This window comes from Bidens hawaiensis, unplaced genomic scaffold (genome assembly GCF_021521415.1).
Source record: "Bidens hawaiensis isolate Kalapana, Puna unplaced genomic scaffold, B.hawaiensis_p1.1 tig00030548_1, whole genome shotgun sequence".
NCBI lineage: Eukaryota > Viridiplantae > Streptophyta > Magnoliopsida > Asterales > Asteraceae > Bidens > Bidens hawaiensis.
Window position 1 is genome coordinate 154,633 of NW_027495103.1, and position 13,364 is coordinate 167,996.

Here is a 13,364-nt window from a genome sequence, read left to right on the forward strand (position 1 = left end):
TCGGTATCGACCTATTTGGAAGCATGGTCGAATCGAAATCATACCGAATGAGCAAGGCGACCGAACCACACCGTCTGCTGTTTCTTTCCATGAAGAAGAACGTCTCATTGGCTATGGTGCCAAGAACCAAGTGGCCATGAACCCTGCTAACACCATATTTGGTTAGTCTACTAATTTTTCTTACTTTTCATTTAGTTTTCATCAAATCATATTAAAATTCAACTACGACTCTTAGAAATTCATGAAGCCTTAAAATCGTATAGAATTTCTGATTGTTTATTTAATTGATTAATCTGGAAAAAAAATATTAAAACAACTAGTTAAATACTGGAGTTTAATTGTTTATTTTATTGTTGAAATACATGAATTAAAAACACCAACCAGATTCTTATTAATCATACTCGGGTATTCATACGTTAAACATCATTCCTTTCTTGAACCGGTTAATGATGCTCAATCTCGTGCCTGTTACATAACAAATTGTCATTAATCAGAAAACTTATCTTAAAATCTGATTACATCGAGTATTTATATTAACTAGATAACTCCTAATCCTACTTAAATGAAATACAATCTTTATTTAATAAACATAATTAATTAAACCTATCTTGTTTAATAACCCCGGTTTAGCCCAACAGTTTGGTCAACAAGCATCCATTTAACCTACATGCATTATTGATTACCCTAAATACACGACTAGAGTTTTAACCCATTATCCAGATGTAGTTTGGTTTGTGTTAAATGTTAATAAAAGCTCATTGAAATTGAAATAAAACTTGTGATACTCAGTTATCTTATAAAGTCACTTTATTTTATTAATGGGAAGTTTGGATATTTACTTGATATTGTTTTTTTTGGCCAATCACTAATTTTCAGATGCTAAGAGGTTGATTGGACGAAAATTTAGTGATTCCAAAGTGCAGGAAAATATAAAATTGTGGCCTTTTAAGGTCATAAAAGGGCCTGATGACACTCCAAAGATTGTTGTCTCTTACAAAGGTGAAGAAAAGGAATTTTGTGCCGAAGAAATTTCGTCAATGGTTCTTGGAAAGATGAAAGAAATCGCTGAGGCCTACCATGGAAAGGAGGTGAAAAACGCTGTGATAACTGTTCCGGCTTATTTTAACGATTCACAACGTCAAGCAACCAAGGATGCAGGTACTATTGCTGGTTTAAACGTCATGCGCATAATTAATGAGCCTACAGCAGCTGCAATTGCTTATGGTATGGCCTATAAGTCTGCGTTAATTGGTAAGTTAAATGTTCTCATCTTCGATTTGGGAGGGGGTACTTTTGATGTCTCTCTATCAACTATCGAGGAAGGGGGCGTTTTTGAGGTGAAAGCGGTTTCTGGGGACACGCATTTGGGAGGTGAGGATTTTGATTACCGCATGGTGGATTATTGTGTTTCGGAATTCAAAAGGAAACATAACAAGGACTTGTCAACGAACCAAAGAGCGTTGGGGAGGTTGAGATCTGCTTGCGAGAAGGCAAAACGGAGTCTCTCGAGCACTACTAGAACTTCGATCGATTTGGAAGTATTACATGACGGGGATGATTTTTCATTGAGGTTTACTCGTGCTAAATTCGAACAACTCAACATGAGCTTGTTTAATCAGTGTATGGAGATTCTAGAAAATTGTTTAAAAGATGCTAAGGTGGACAAATCATGGGTGGACGAGATAATTCTCGTTGGTGGCTCGACTAGGATACCCAAGATTCAACATATGTTGCGGGAGTTCTTTGGGTGGAAGGAACTATGTAAAAGAGTGAACCCTGATGAGGCTGTAGCGTTCGGTGCAGCGGTTATGGCTGCAAAGTTAAGTGATATCAATGATCAGAGCAGTAGAGATTTAATGCTACTTGATATCACTCCTTTGTCACTTGGTACAGAAACAATAGGAGAAGTATTTGATGTTGTGATCCCAAGATACACTCAAATACCTACCAAGAAATCCAAAAATTACGTTACAACTAAAGATGACCAATCTTCAATGCGTTTTGAGGTGTATCAAGGCGAAAGGACCAAATCTACCGATAACCATTTGCTGGGGGAGTTTTTTGTATCTGGAATACCACCTGCTCCGAGAAAAGAGATGAAAGTCGAGGCCTGCTTTGAGATAGATCCCAATGGCGTCCTCACAGTGACTTCGAAGATATTATCAAATGGTTTCTCAAACCAACTCACGATTGCAGACGATAAAGGAAGGCTCTCCAAGTATGAGATAGATAAGATGATACAACAAGCTGAGAAGTACAAACTTGAAGACGAGGAATACAAGAAGAAAGTGGGCGCATACAATGATTTAGAGGATTGCATATACAACATGAAAAAAAAGGTCAAAGAATATGAAGTCAGCAAGATATCAGTGGACCAAGATAGCTTAAAGAAAGCGGAGGAAGCCATTATTGAAACGAGTGAGTGGCTCCAGGACAATCAAGCTGCACCGATCAGTGAGCTTCAACTCAAAAAGGTATTTCTGGAGTTTGCTTGCACGCCGCTGATTTAGTTTTGAAACTATGGTGACTATGGGATTTCTGATTATGTTCTTAATTGGTTTTGAAACTATGGAATTATCTAGTGATAAACCACACTATTAATGTTTTTAAACCTGCTATGTTTGATTATTACATTTCCTGTGAACCTTTTCTGTACATTTCAATATTATCTATTTATATAATTTATTATGATTTTATCTACTTATCTGGTGGTTCAGCTAGTATTAAACACAAGACGTTAATTGTTTTCGTTTAGTGTTCTTAATCTTATTCACTTGATGTACTTTATTCATGATTACACAATTGCTACTAGCAACAAACATGGACTTAGGATCATATGGTTGCCAAAACTCGAATTTACTTAGATGTTTAAACAATTATACCGTTCATTAACGGTCACAACGGTGCAGTTTGCCTTAAAATAAAAGTTCAAAGTTAAATACAACCATTTATGATTAGCTATTACAACTTTGATAAACAGAAGATATTAAAATGGTTGATTAGGGATAATTTTATTGCCGAAACAATGTAAATCAAAATCGCATTGAGCTCACAAAGCCCATCATCTAGATGCCAGAATCTAGGTCCTCAAGACGAATTGCGGAAGAAGTCAGGCCGATCGAGGAGCCACTTACAGAAGCCAAAACAATTCAAGCAGTAGTTCACATACGTTGTTTTTTTAACTTGTTATGTTTGTTAATTTTCATTCAGTTTGTAAGTTTGTCTGTGTGAACATCTTTGTTAAGTTTGATTCTTATTAATCTCAAACCGGGAAGGGTTACTTAAAGGGTAAGGTGTTCACTTGCAAAAATGGCTGATGTCGTTAAACCTTATATCTTCTTATGGGTGGAAAACCATAGCAAAAAGTCAAATTTAGTTTAGGAATCATGGTGCAAAATTTCTATATTGTAGATGTGTTTGTGGTTGTTTGTAGCATGTGTTAATTGTTCCTCTTTGTACTTTGGGCCTTTCGCTTCTTGCTTTAAGTCCCTTTTAGTTTTCTATAAAATTCGGCATTTAAAAAAAAAAAAAACCCTTAACGGGTAAAGGAATAAAAATGAAGTCCAATACACCAAAGATAAAGCTAAGCGTTATACTGCAATTATCGTACACAGAAAAAGAAAGTGTTTGTTGACATTATTATATTTTGAGTTTTGTAACTTTCCTAGAAAGTCATTTAAATATTTTTAATTAATATATATATATTAAAAAGAGGACTTAACTCCTTTCACAAATTCACTATTCAATTTACTATTCATATTTTTTAAAATTTTATTAATTAATTAACTATAATACTAAATCAATAGCTATAATTTCATAATTTATATTTATTTATTTATTTATTTTACTTTTCATTTTAACTAATTAAAATATTTAACAAACTGTATTTTTAAACACTAAATTTGGACAAGAGTCAGTTTTACATGTTTTGTTTGTCGGTTAAACGATTTTCTTAAACTTTGCTTCATATTTTTATAGTTCGTCATTATAATAAGCGAAACTTTTTTTTTTGTATTTTTATAGTTCGTCATTACAATGAGTGAAACTTTTTTCATGATTTGAAAATGTCTCATCGCATAGTTTTATATCCACGTTTCAACGTTTGATACATCCCTACTAAAATATTTGGCTTACTATTTATGTTTACGAATTTGTGTTCGTAACGTGATACTAATTGAATTTGTGTTGGTTCGCAGCTATAACGTGCCGGGTCTTTTTGTTCTACATATGATGATTCGTTGTATTTTGGCATAGAAAAGTTTATTTATTTTGTTTAGATTCGATATCATAATTTGATACTGGCTGACTTTGCGTCGACGTGTAACGAGTTTATAGTTTAACGTTTTTACTTATCTTTTTTTGTTCGATTTAACGGTCCCGCCGCGAAGCGCGGGTCTTAAATCCTAGTTATATTTAAAAACAGAGTGGTCCCTAGTTCACAAATACGGAACTTTCCTTGTAATTTAAATTAACATTATGTACTATAAGTAGTTATGTATTTATTTCATAGGAATTTCAATGGAAACAACCAAAGAACCTAAACACTAGTTATAATAATATCATATAACACCTAATAAGTACTATAAGTAGTCATGTATTTATTTCATAGGAATTTCAATGGAAACAACCAAAGAATTAAAGAACCTAAACATTAGTTGTAATAATATTATATAACACCTAATAATAGTGTAAAAATAAACTATTATACATAGAAATAATTAGTGTAATTATAGTTTTGAACAAATGTACTTATCTTATAGAAAATAAAATAATATAATAATAATCACTCTATTTTAAAAGTTATAGGAAAATAATAATTACATTAGTATTAACACAATTCTTCTAGTTCTTTACATACTTGTCACAATAAAATCATTTGTATTTTATTCAATTACCCCAATAATAACTATGACATATTGACTAATGACTATATCTATACAAGAGATGACTTTTGTAAATTACCTTTTCCTTTCTTATTGGATGTTCATACGTATAAAATACGTTATCTTTCAATCAAAAGATGAAGAAGTTGAGAGAAAAGGAAGAGCATAAGGCTTCAATATAACTCTTTGTTTTTTTACTGGATATATCAATGGAGGGGAAAGTAAACGAAGCACCAGCGATCGGCATCGACCTTGGAACAACCTACTCTTGTGTTGCGGTTTGGAAGCATGGTCGAATCGAAATCATACCCAATGAGCAAGGCTACCGAACCACGTCGTCTACTGTTGCATTCCTTGATGAAGAACGTCTAATAGGCGATGGTGCCAAGAACCAAGTGGCCATGAACCCTGCTAACACCATTTTTGGTTAGTCTACTAACTTTTCTTACTTTTCATTTAGTTTTTTTCATCAAATCATATTAAAAGTCAACAACCACAATTAGAAATTGAGTCCTAAGGAAAATTATTTAGAATTGCTTACTGTTTATTCTGGAAAATGCACTAAGCAAACAAGTAGTTGAATACATGAATCATAAACACCATGTATGGTCAATAAGCATCCTTTTAACATATATTGATTACCCAAATACACAAGTAAAATCTTTCTTTACTTTGTTGGAAACTTTGGATATATTTGATTTTTTGAACGACAAAGTAATTTTACTTACCAGGACTCGAACCCACCAGGACCTTTAGGGGACTAATTAGTGATTTTGTCTCTATCACCGGTCACCAACCCAAAGTGTGGACATCCACCAGATATTGTTTAAATATATATTCAACAATTGATTTCAGATGCTAAGAGGTTGATTGGACGGAAATACAGTGATTCCAAAGTGCAAGGAAATATAAAGTTATGGCCTTTTAAGGTCATAAAGGGGCCTGCCGACACTCCAAAGATCGTTGTCTCCTATAAAGGTCAACAAAAGGAATTTTTAGCTGAAGAAATTTCATCAATGGTTCTTGGAAAGATGAAAGAAATCGCTGAGGCCTACCTTGGAAAGGTTGTGAAAAACGCTGTGATAACTGTCCCGGCTTATTTTAATGATTCACAACGTCAAGCAACCAAGGATGCTGGTACTATTGCTGGTTTAAACGTCATGCGCATGATCAATGAGCCTACAGCAGCCGCAATTGCTTATGGCCTAGACAAAAAGTCTGAGTTTATTGGCAAGATAAATGTGCTCATCTTTGATTTGGGTGGGGGCACTTTTGATGTCTCTCTAAGCACGATCGAGGAAGGGGGAGTTTTTGAGGTGAAAGCTGTTTCCGGGGACACACATTTGGGAGGCGAGGACTTTGATAACCGCATGGTGGATCATTGTGTTTCGGAATTTAAAAGGAAACATAACAAGGACTTGAGAGGGAATCAAAGAGCATTGGGGAGGTTGAGATTTGAATGCGAGAAAGCAAAAAGGATTCTTTCAAGCACTACTCAAACTTCAATTGATCTGGATTGCTTGCATGATGGTATTGATTTTTCAATGAGATTTACTCGAGCTAAATTTGAAGAGCTGAACATGAGCATGTTCAGTCAGTGCATTGAAATCCTAGACCGTTGTTTAAAAGATGCTAAGGTGGACAAATCATGGGTGGACGAGATTATTCTTGTTGGTGGCTCGACTAGGATACCCAAGGTCCAACATATGTTGCGGGAACTCTTAGGGTGGAAGGAGCTATGCAAAAGCGTGAATCCTGAAGAGGCTGTAGCCTTTGGTGCAGCCGTAATGGCTGCCAAGTTGATTGGCGACAGTGATAAGAGTGTTCGAGATTTGTTGCTACTTGATGTCACTCCTTTGTCACTCGGTGTAGAAATAAAAGGAGATGTATTTGATGTTGTGATCCCAAGAAACACTCAAATACCTACGAAAAAATTTAGAATTTTTTATACAGCTGAAGATAACCAATCTTTAGCTGACATCAAGGTGTATCAAGGCGAAAGAACCAAATCAACGAATAACCATTTGTTGGGGAAGTTTACAGTTTCAGGAATACCGCCTGCTCCCAAAGGAGAGATTAAATTTGAGGATTGCTTTGAGATAGATCCCGACGGTATCCTAACCGTGACATCAAAGATAATATCGACTGGTATGTCTAACAAACTCACCATTGCAAATGATAAGGGACGACTTTCCAAAGACGAGATAGAAAAGATGGTAAAAGAAGCTGAGAAGTACAAACTTGAAGACGAGGAATACAAGAAGAAAGTGAAAGCATACAATGATTTAGAGGATTGCATTTACAACATGAAAAGAAATATCCAAGAGTACAAAGTCAACAAGAGAGTGCATACAGAGAGCTTGAAGAAAATAGAGAATGCCATTATTAAAATGAGTGAGTGGCTCCAGGACAATCAAGGTGCACCTATTGGCGAGCTTCAGCGCAAAAAGATATTTCTGGAGTTTGTTTGCACGCCACTAATTTAGTTTTGAAGCTATGACGACTGGGATTTTAAGCATGTTCTTGGTTCTGAAACTATTGAATTATCTAGTGATAAACCGTATTATTAATGTTTTTAAACCTGTTTATGTTTGATTATTAACATTTCTTTGAAGTTTTTGATTTGTATAAATTTATTATGACTTTATCTACTTATTCAGTTCTTAAATGCGGTCTGACATGTCTGCCTGGTTCAACCAGTGATAAACACAATATTAGTGTTTTCATTTAGTGTTCTTAATTCTACTCACTATAAGCACTTTATTCATGGTTACACAATTGCTTCTTGATTACCAACAAACATGGACTTAGGATCACATGATTGCCAAAACTTAGTTGATTCAAATAATCAACAATGGAAGTGAAAATATATATCCAATATCCAGCTTCTAAGTTGTCATACTTCTTATAAGGTACAAAAAACTACATCAATGATGATTTATACAGATTGATGAAGGTTCGAGACCAACTTCTCAAAGTGAAAAAGGTGTTTCCGAACTCGATATACATGTACACTGTACATAACCGCTGCTATTGTCACCAACCCGAATGATATCAAGATCAACTTCCAAAAATCCTAAGAACACAAATGAAATATATATAAATATATGAAATCCAAAAAAACAAACAAACAAGAGAAATCTTATAGTTCTCTCATTACAAAACATAATAGTTGATATATGGTACACATATATGGTGCAAGCGGATATAACTGTTTGTGGGTTGATTAACCTCCTCTAACATGGCATGTTTGGACCCACACCTTAAAAGGATTGTTTCGATCCAAAGACGTTAACTTGTTACCCGATATAAACAAAGAAAGATCACCTGAGGGTTGGAGATGATCAGCCCCATGATGTATGTCATCAAGTCCCAGAAAGACTGGATCGAATTTTGTACGCCTCCAACAACAGCTCTATCAGATTCAGGAACTTGATTCTATTACATAATCAAATCAGACATCAGAAAACAATAATCTAAAATCATTTAAAACAGATTTTGGACTTTATAATCACCTGCATCTGTTGAATGACTGATAGATCAAACATCCATAGCCCCAAACGCGACATTGCTACTCCCGCCATCAACAAGTAAGCCGATGTTGTGTTGTTTTTAACCCATATCGAGCCGACACAGACCAAAAGACAGGTCCACTACACATAAACAACATAAATCTTCTATAAACTAGACTACGTACGTGTTCTAACTGTTTGAGGTGATCATGATCAGGTCTACCAGACAACAATTATGTCTCATTATTTATTTTACTTCATGAAAAATTAATATATATTTTGACCATGGTAATAAGAAAAATTGTAATCTGGTTTTCACCATACAGCCAATATATACCTGTGACCAGGTTGACCAAAGTCCAGTTCGAAGGGTTGAGATTCGAGTCTCCATAAATGGGTACAAAAATGTGGCAGAAATACCAATTATCGCGCTTATTCCTCTGCCTGTTCCAATTATGTATGCCAGTATTCCGCCCCACTCCAATCTCGCAGTCATCAAAGTCCCAAAACTGTGATAAAAGTGTCAAACTAAATAGAACAAGAGAGAAAAGGTGGCTGATTTTCAGTTATGAAGGGATTTTTAGTATAATGTTTATTCGTAATCGGTCAATTTAGTCAAATTTATTAAGAGCTATCAAAGTGTAACTTTTGATGCTTAGAATAGAGTTTTTACAATATGAATATATCAAATGGACAAGTCTTTAAACAAAACATATCAAAAGTTGGCACCTGAGAGACTCATATTTATTGTTAAACTTAACTAAAAGAGTAAATTGTTATCGGTGTATTTTTTAATTTAGTTTTGTTGTATAATCTACATGTCAAACGATATATAATTCACGTTAAGGCACTAAACTATAAGGACACTGATGTTAAGTACATGCACACAAACATTGTATATATTGTGAGTTCAAAGAAAGAGTGGTTTCTAAGAGATAGTTGACATATATTTACTACAATATATTGATCATAATTAAGTTTTAAATGTCACATTTTCCCTTTTAACGTTGTCTAGTGTCAAATACAAGGCTTTCAAATGATCGGTGACAAATTAAGTAATAAAAGATCTAGACAAAAGTAGCACTGCAAGTTAAGTTAAATTTGTTTTTTTTTTTGAAGTTTCAATTGTTTTCAAAGCAAGCATAATAGAACCGGAAAAGGAAGATCAAGAACCGCACCTGAGGACTGTAAAATAGAGTAAAGCAAGAGATAGTCCGGGTAGAACCACATCTTGCTGAAGGTACACTCGCCAAGCATGGATATACTGACTGTCAGACGCCCTTTTGATCAATTTTTTAACCGTGAAATTACCGCAAGAAATGTCTTCAGAATAATCAGATGTGTCATGATGTGGGTTAGATTGTTCCTGAAAACTAGAAGCCGCTTGTTCTAGATGACTTGTCGTGGTTGATTTTAGTCCACGTTTTCGGTTGCTCTCAGATAGAGCTGGGATACCTTTGTATACAGAGTTTAAGAGCCAGTACTGCAAGAAAACTGAGAGTATGTTCCAGGTTATTAAACTGACAGCGGATGCAATCATTGACACGAAACTGATGATGAATCCTGTGACGACAGGTGCGGATAAGGTGCATATTAGATCGATTCTCCGGATTGTCGAATTCAACTTTGTTAGCAAGTTTGAAGAATTTCCTTCTGATATTACCACCACCCTGTAAAGAATTTTCGGTTTGTCACACTAGTTTTTAAATCATTGTTTGAACGGGACGTTTTGACCTCAAAAGTCAAATAGTCTATCCCGGGTATACCCTTAAGACTAGAAAAACTATATGTTTTGCCTTTGGGGGTTAAAAACAAAATCTAACTTACAAGGAGTTGATCTAAGAGTTAGCATGGTCCTACTTGGACTAGCTAGATATAGGAAAACGTGGCAGGAACGCCCCAACGTAAATAGGTGATAACTTAGGCTATGAGTGGAGTTACGGGAGGCCAGTAGTCCGAATGGTCTCAATGAGCCGAATCATGTGGAAAACGTCATTAGAAGCTCTAGTTTCGTTACCGACAATATTTCTTCATTTTAGCAATTTCCACTAAACGGTTCCACTTAGATGTCTAACACAAAATCTAGTTGCATATATATCTAGATTAGGGTAGTCATCAAAAACAATTTATCCAAGAAGGTTCAAATGGAACCGTTTGACCTGAAAAGTTAAAACTAGCTCAATCTATTAATGTTCATACAGGCCGTTTTGACCTCAAAAGTCAAACTAGCTATGTAGAATCTTGCTCTAGAACTCAACATGAAAAACAGCTTAACTTTCACCAAACACCAAACTTGGTTTATGTACTTTTATACCATTCATTAACGGTCACAACAGGACAGTTTGTCTTCTAAAAAGTCAAAGTGTGTAAAGTATAAATTTACCATTCTCTTTCGATTAAGATGGTTCCTGCAAGGGTCGAAAGAACAGCAACTGCTCCGGAGAGATTGTTCAGCACAACAAGCAAAGCAAACATAGGGACGTTGGTGACTCGCAAATCTGGAGAGATTAGAAGTCCAACCACCGTGACTCCAGCAATGATAAACGAGATATTTTGTGTTAGCAGCCAAACACGTAGAACCTATAAAACAAATATAAGATCATAGCGTAGGCATGTAGTCACGTGTTCAGGAATTCTATGACAGTATATGCACCTTATTATAAAACCACTATATTATATAGTTTCACAATTCTTACATTATATGAATACTGTTATTGTGAAGTTATTTAGAAGGTTAATTATTATAGGGTCACTTAAAAATTCGGTTATGTACGCTCTATTAAAATTTCAAATTCATTGGTCTGGTTGCATATCCATATTAGACATATGGTATATATATGAATGAAATGTCATTCAAAAGAATACGAATGAAAATCAAACACGCAAGCGAATAATTGTACCTTTGGATATGTGGAGTTATCAATCCACTGGCCTACAAGGGGACCAAATATTGTGGTCGATGCCGACTCAACCACCCCATAGGCTGCAGCCATGATCAATGAATCCGGCCAAACGTTTATCATATACAACCCAACTGAAAACTCCCAAGTCCTATTTTAATCATTAAAAGTATGTTATATATAATCAATCTATTCAACTAGCTAGATATTCTTGTGTTACAATTATTAATCTCCCAAGTAGTACAAACACTAATAGTTACACTTAAATTTACATGCATGTATATAGATTAATAAATTTTTAGTGCTATCAATCCCGCCATTTGGCTAAATCAATTTAATGGTAATTATCATTAATAAAATGACCATTTGATAATTAATTAATTAATTAGATACTAATAACGGTCGAGATCAGTAAAAAATTATAATTTTTCCTAGTGTTAAACTTTTTATATTAAACACTAGTTTCATAAGTTTTTTAAGCATGAACAACTTTTATATATCTTTTCGTGTTTTAATAAAAAATACATGCACAATAAAATCAAATATTTTACTTTCTTTAAAATGCATATAATGTTGTTATATATTTTCTATTAAATAAAAATGACATTTTTAAAAAGGTGGACCACATTGTGCGATACAACCCCCTGTTGTTAAATACTCTCTCCGTTCCATTATAAGTGCGTGTTTAAGGGTAAACTTGGAAATTGGCTAATTAATTTTGAAAGTGGACACTTGTAGTGAGACAAATAAAAAAAGGAAATGTGTACACTTATAATGTGACAGGAGGAAATATATCATTTACACATTGCAGTTTTGTGTTCGGGTATAAAATGATACTTTGATTACAAAAAATAAGTTGCACTTATCACATTTTACACGGTGTTGTTTATTTGAAGCAGGAAACTGCGTTCGCAAATCGAACAAATACACTAACCCATAAAACCGACGTGTGTTCATGTATGACACATACACACACAGAGACATAAAGAGAGAGTGTGATTACCTGGCACCCCATCTGGCTAAGAAGTGGCCTAAATATAGATTCATGAGAACTGATGTAGGGATTTGATCTTGATCATGATGTTGTTGTTGATGATGGGGAAGGAGGTGTTTATCATCCTCTAGTACTTTTAAAGGAAACAGCTCTTCCATTTCTCTCTCATTATTCATGTCCATGTATTTAATGTAACACTTTCTCTCTCAGCCTTCAGCCCTTCACATATAGGTTGGTATTACATTTATTTGTAGTGAAGAGGATAGTAAATGACTTTTGTATCCCTACAGATATAGCCGTCAATTAACGTGACAATATTTTAGTAACCACTTGAGTAATGTAACGTCACTTGCTAGGTATATATTTGTTTTCACCTATTATGATGATTCATGTATTGCCGTTTAAAAAGATGATTCGTGAATTAAACTAGGTATTATTTATCTTATTACCATGGCAATTTCTTCCACTTAAATCTCATTAGTATTGTATCCCTAATATAACTAAAATAACAATGTATTCTTGTGTTTAGGTGTGTATGAAGAAACAAATTTTTTGGATCTTATACGAATGTTACCTCTTGTTGAATTTAAGGATCATGAGTTTGTTGCTGATAAGGCTATGTTGAAGGTGGAAACAAACACAGTTGCTAAACACAAGGAAGCATTGAAGTCGTTTGGCTTCATTGTTTGTTCTATAAGAGCATTCTCATCCCTTTTCTTGTCTCAAAATTCATAATTACACTAAAACGTATTACATTTTCTCTCTCTTTATCAATTAAATAATTTTTTTATATCTTTAACATTACATTTTCTCTCTCTTTCACTCACAACCACTATCAAAATATATTAAAAAATATATAGGGTACTACTAGAATTTCTCAAATATACAATAAATCACTATATTTTATCTCTCATTCACTCATAACACCATAAACCACTCCTTATATTATAAAACTCCACTCATTGAATTTAATGGATGGATTGTGAATGCTCTCTAAAACTATGTGTAGTGGTTCAAGTCTCTCAAGGGCATATCTCTCCCACTATGTAGTTTATGTGGTAAAAAAATCCCACTA

General features: G+C 34.4%; 3 protein-coding genes across 3 annotated transcripts; 2 read left to right on the forward strand and 1 right to left on the reverse strand.

The window, feature by feature from the left end:
• Positions 1 to 37: 37 nt before the first annotated feature.
• On the forward strand, positions 38 to 2,584 carry LOC143580688 (heat shock cognate 70 kDa protein 2-like). Its single transcript, XM_077063644.1, has 2 exons — positions 38 to 161; positions 877 to 2,584. The coding sequence occupies exons 1-2, from the start codon at positions 137 to 139 to the stop codon at positions 2,508 to 2,510; spliced, it is 1,659 nt and encodes a 552-aa protein (XP_076919759.1). The 5' UTR covers positions 38 to 136; the 3' UTR covers positions 2,511 to 2,584.
• A 2,508-nt stretch (positions 2,585 to 5,092) lies between these two features.
• Positions 5,093 to 7,376, forward strand: LOC143580670 (heat shock 70 kDa protein 1-like). Its single transcript, XM_077063633.1, has 2 exons — positions 5,093 to 5,309; positions 5,739 to 7,376. Exons 1-2 carry the CDS (start codon positions 5,093 to 5,095, stop codon positions 7,367 to 7,369), a joined length of 1,848 nt encoding a protein of 615 aa, XP_076919748.1. The 3' UTR covers positions 7,370 to 7,376.
• A 319-nt stretch (positions 7,377 to 7,695) lies between these two features.
• On the reverse strand, positions 7,696 to 12,465 carry LOC143580671 (solute carrier family 40 member 2-like). The gene is made up of 8 exons (XM_077063634.1): positions 12,299 to 12,465; positions 11,296 to 11,446; positions 10,779 to 10,975; positions 9,574 to 10,065; positions 8,733 to 8,904; positions 8,399 to 8,536; positions 8,211 to 8,321; positions 7,696 to 7,959 (listed from the first exon to the last, which is right to left on the reverse strand). Exons 1-8 carry the CDS (start codon positions 12,463 to 12,465, stop codon positions 7,822 to 7,824), a joined length of 1,566 nt encoding a protein of 521 aa, XP_076919749.1. The 3' UTR covers positions 7,696 to 7,821.
• Between the last annotated feature and the right edge of the window lie 899 nt (positions 12,466 to 13,364).

Excerpts from the sequence above, each read along its gene's own strand:
- LOC143580688 (XM_077063644.1), top strand. The coding sequence starts at position 137 with ATGAACCCTGCTAACACCATATTTG. Across the intron at positions 162-876 it reads CCCTGCTAACACCATATTTG|ATGCTAAGAGGTTGATTGGA; the intron begins GTTAGTCTACTA and ends ACTAATTTTCAG.
- LOC143580670 (XM_077063633.1), top strand. The coding sequence starts at position 5,093 with ATGGAGGGGAAAGTAAACGAAGCACCAGCGATCGGCATCGACCTTGGA. Across the intron at positions 5,310-5,738 it reads CCCTGCTAACACCATTTTTG|ATGCTAAGAGGTTGATTGGA; the intron begins GTTAGTCTACTA and ends AATTGATTTCAG.
- LOC143580671 (XM_077063634.1), bottom strand. The coding sequence starts at position 12,465 with ATGAATAATGAGAGAGAAATGGAAGAGCTGTTTCCTTTAAAAGTACTA. Across the intron at positions 11,447-12,298 it reads TTAGCCAGATGGGGTGCCAG|GACTTGGGAGTTTTCAGTTG; the intron begins GTAATCACACTC and ends TGATTAAAATAG. Across the intron at positions 8,905-9,573 it reads CTCTATTTTACAGTCCTCAG|TTTTGGGACTTTGATGACTG; the intron begins GTGCGGTTCTTG and ends CTTTTATCACAG.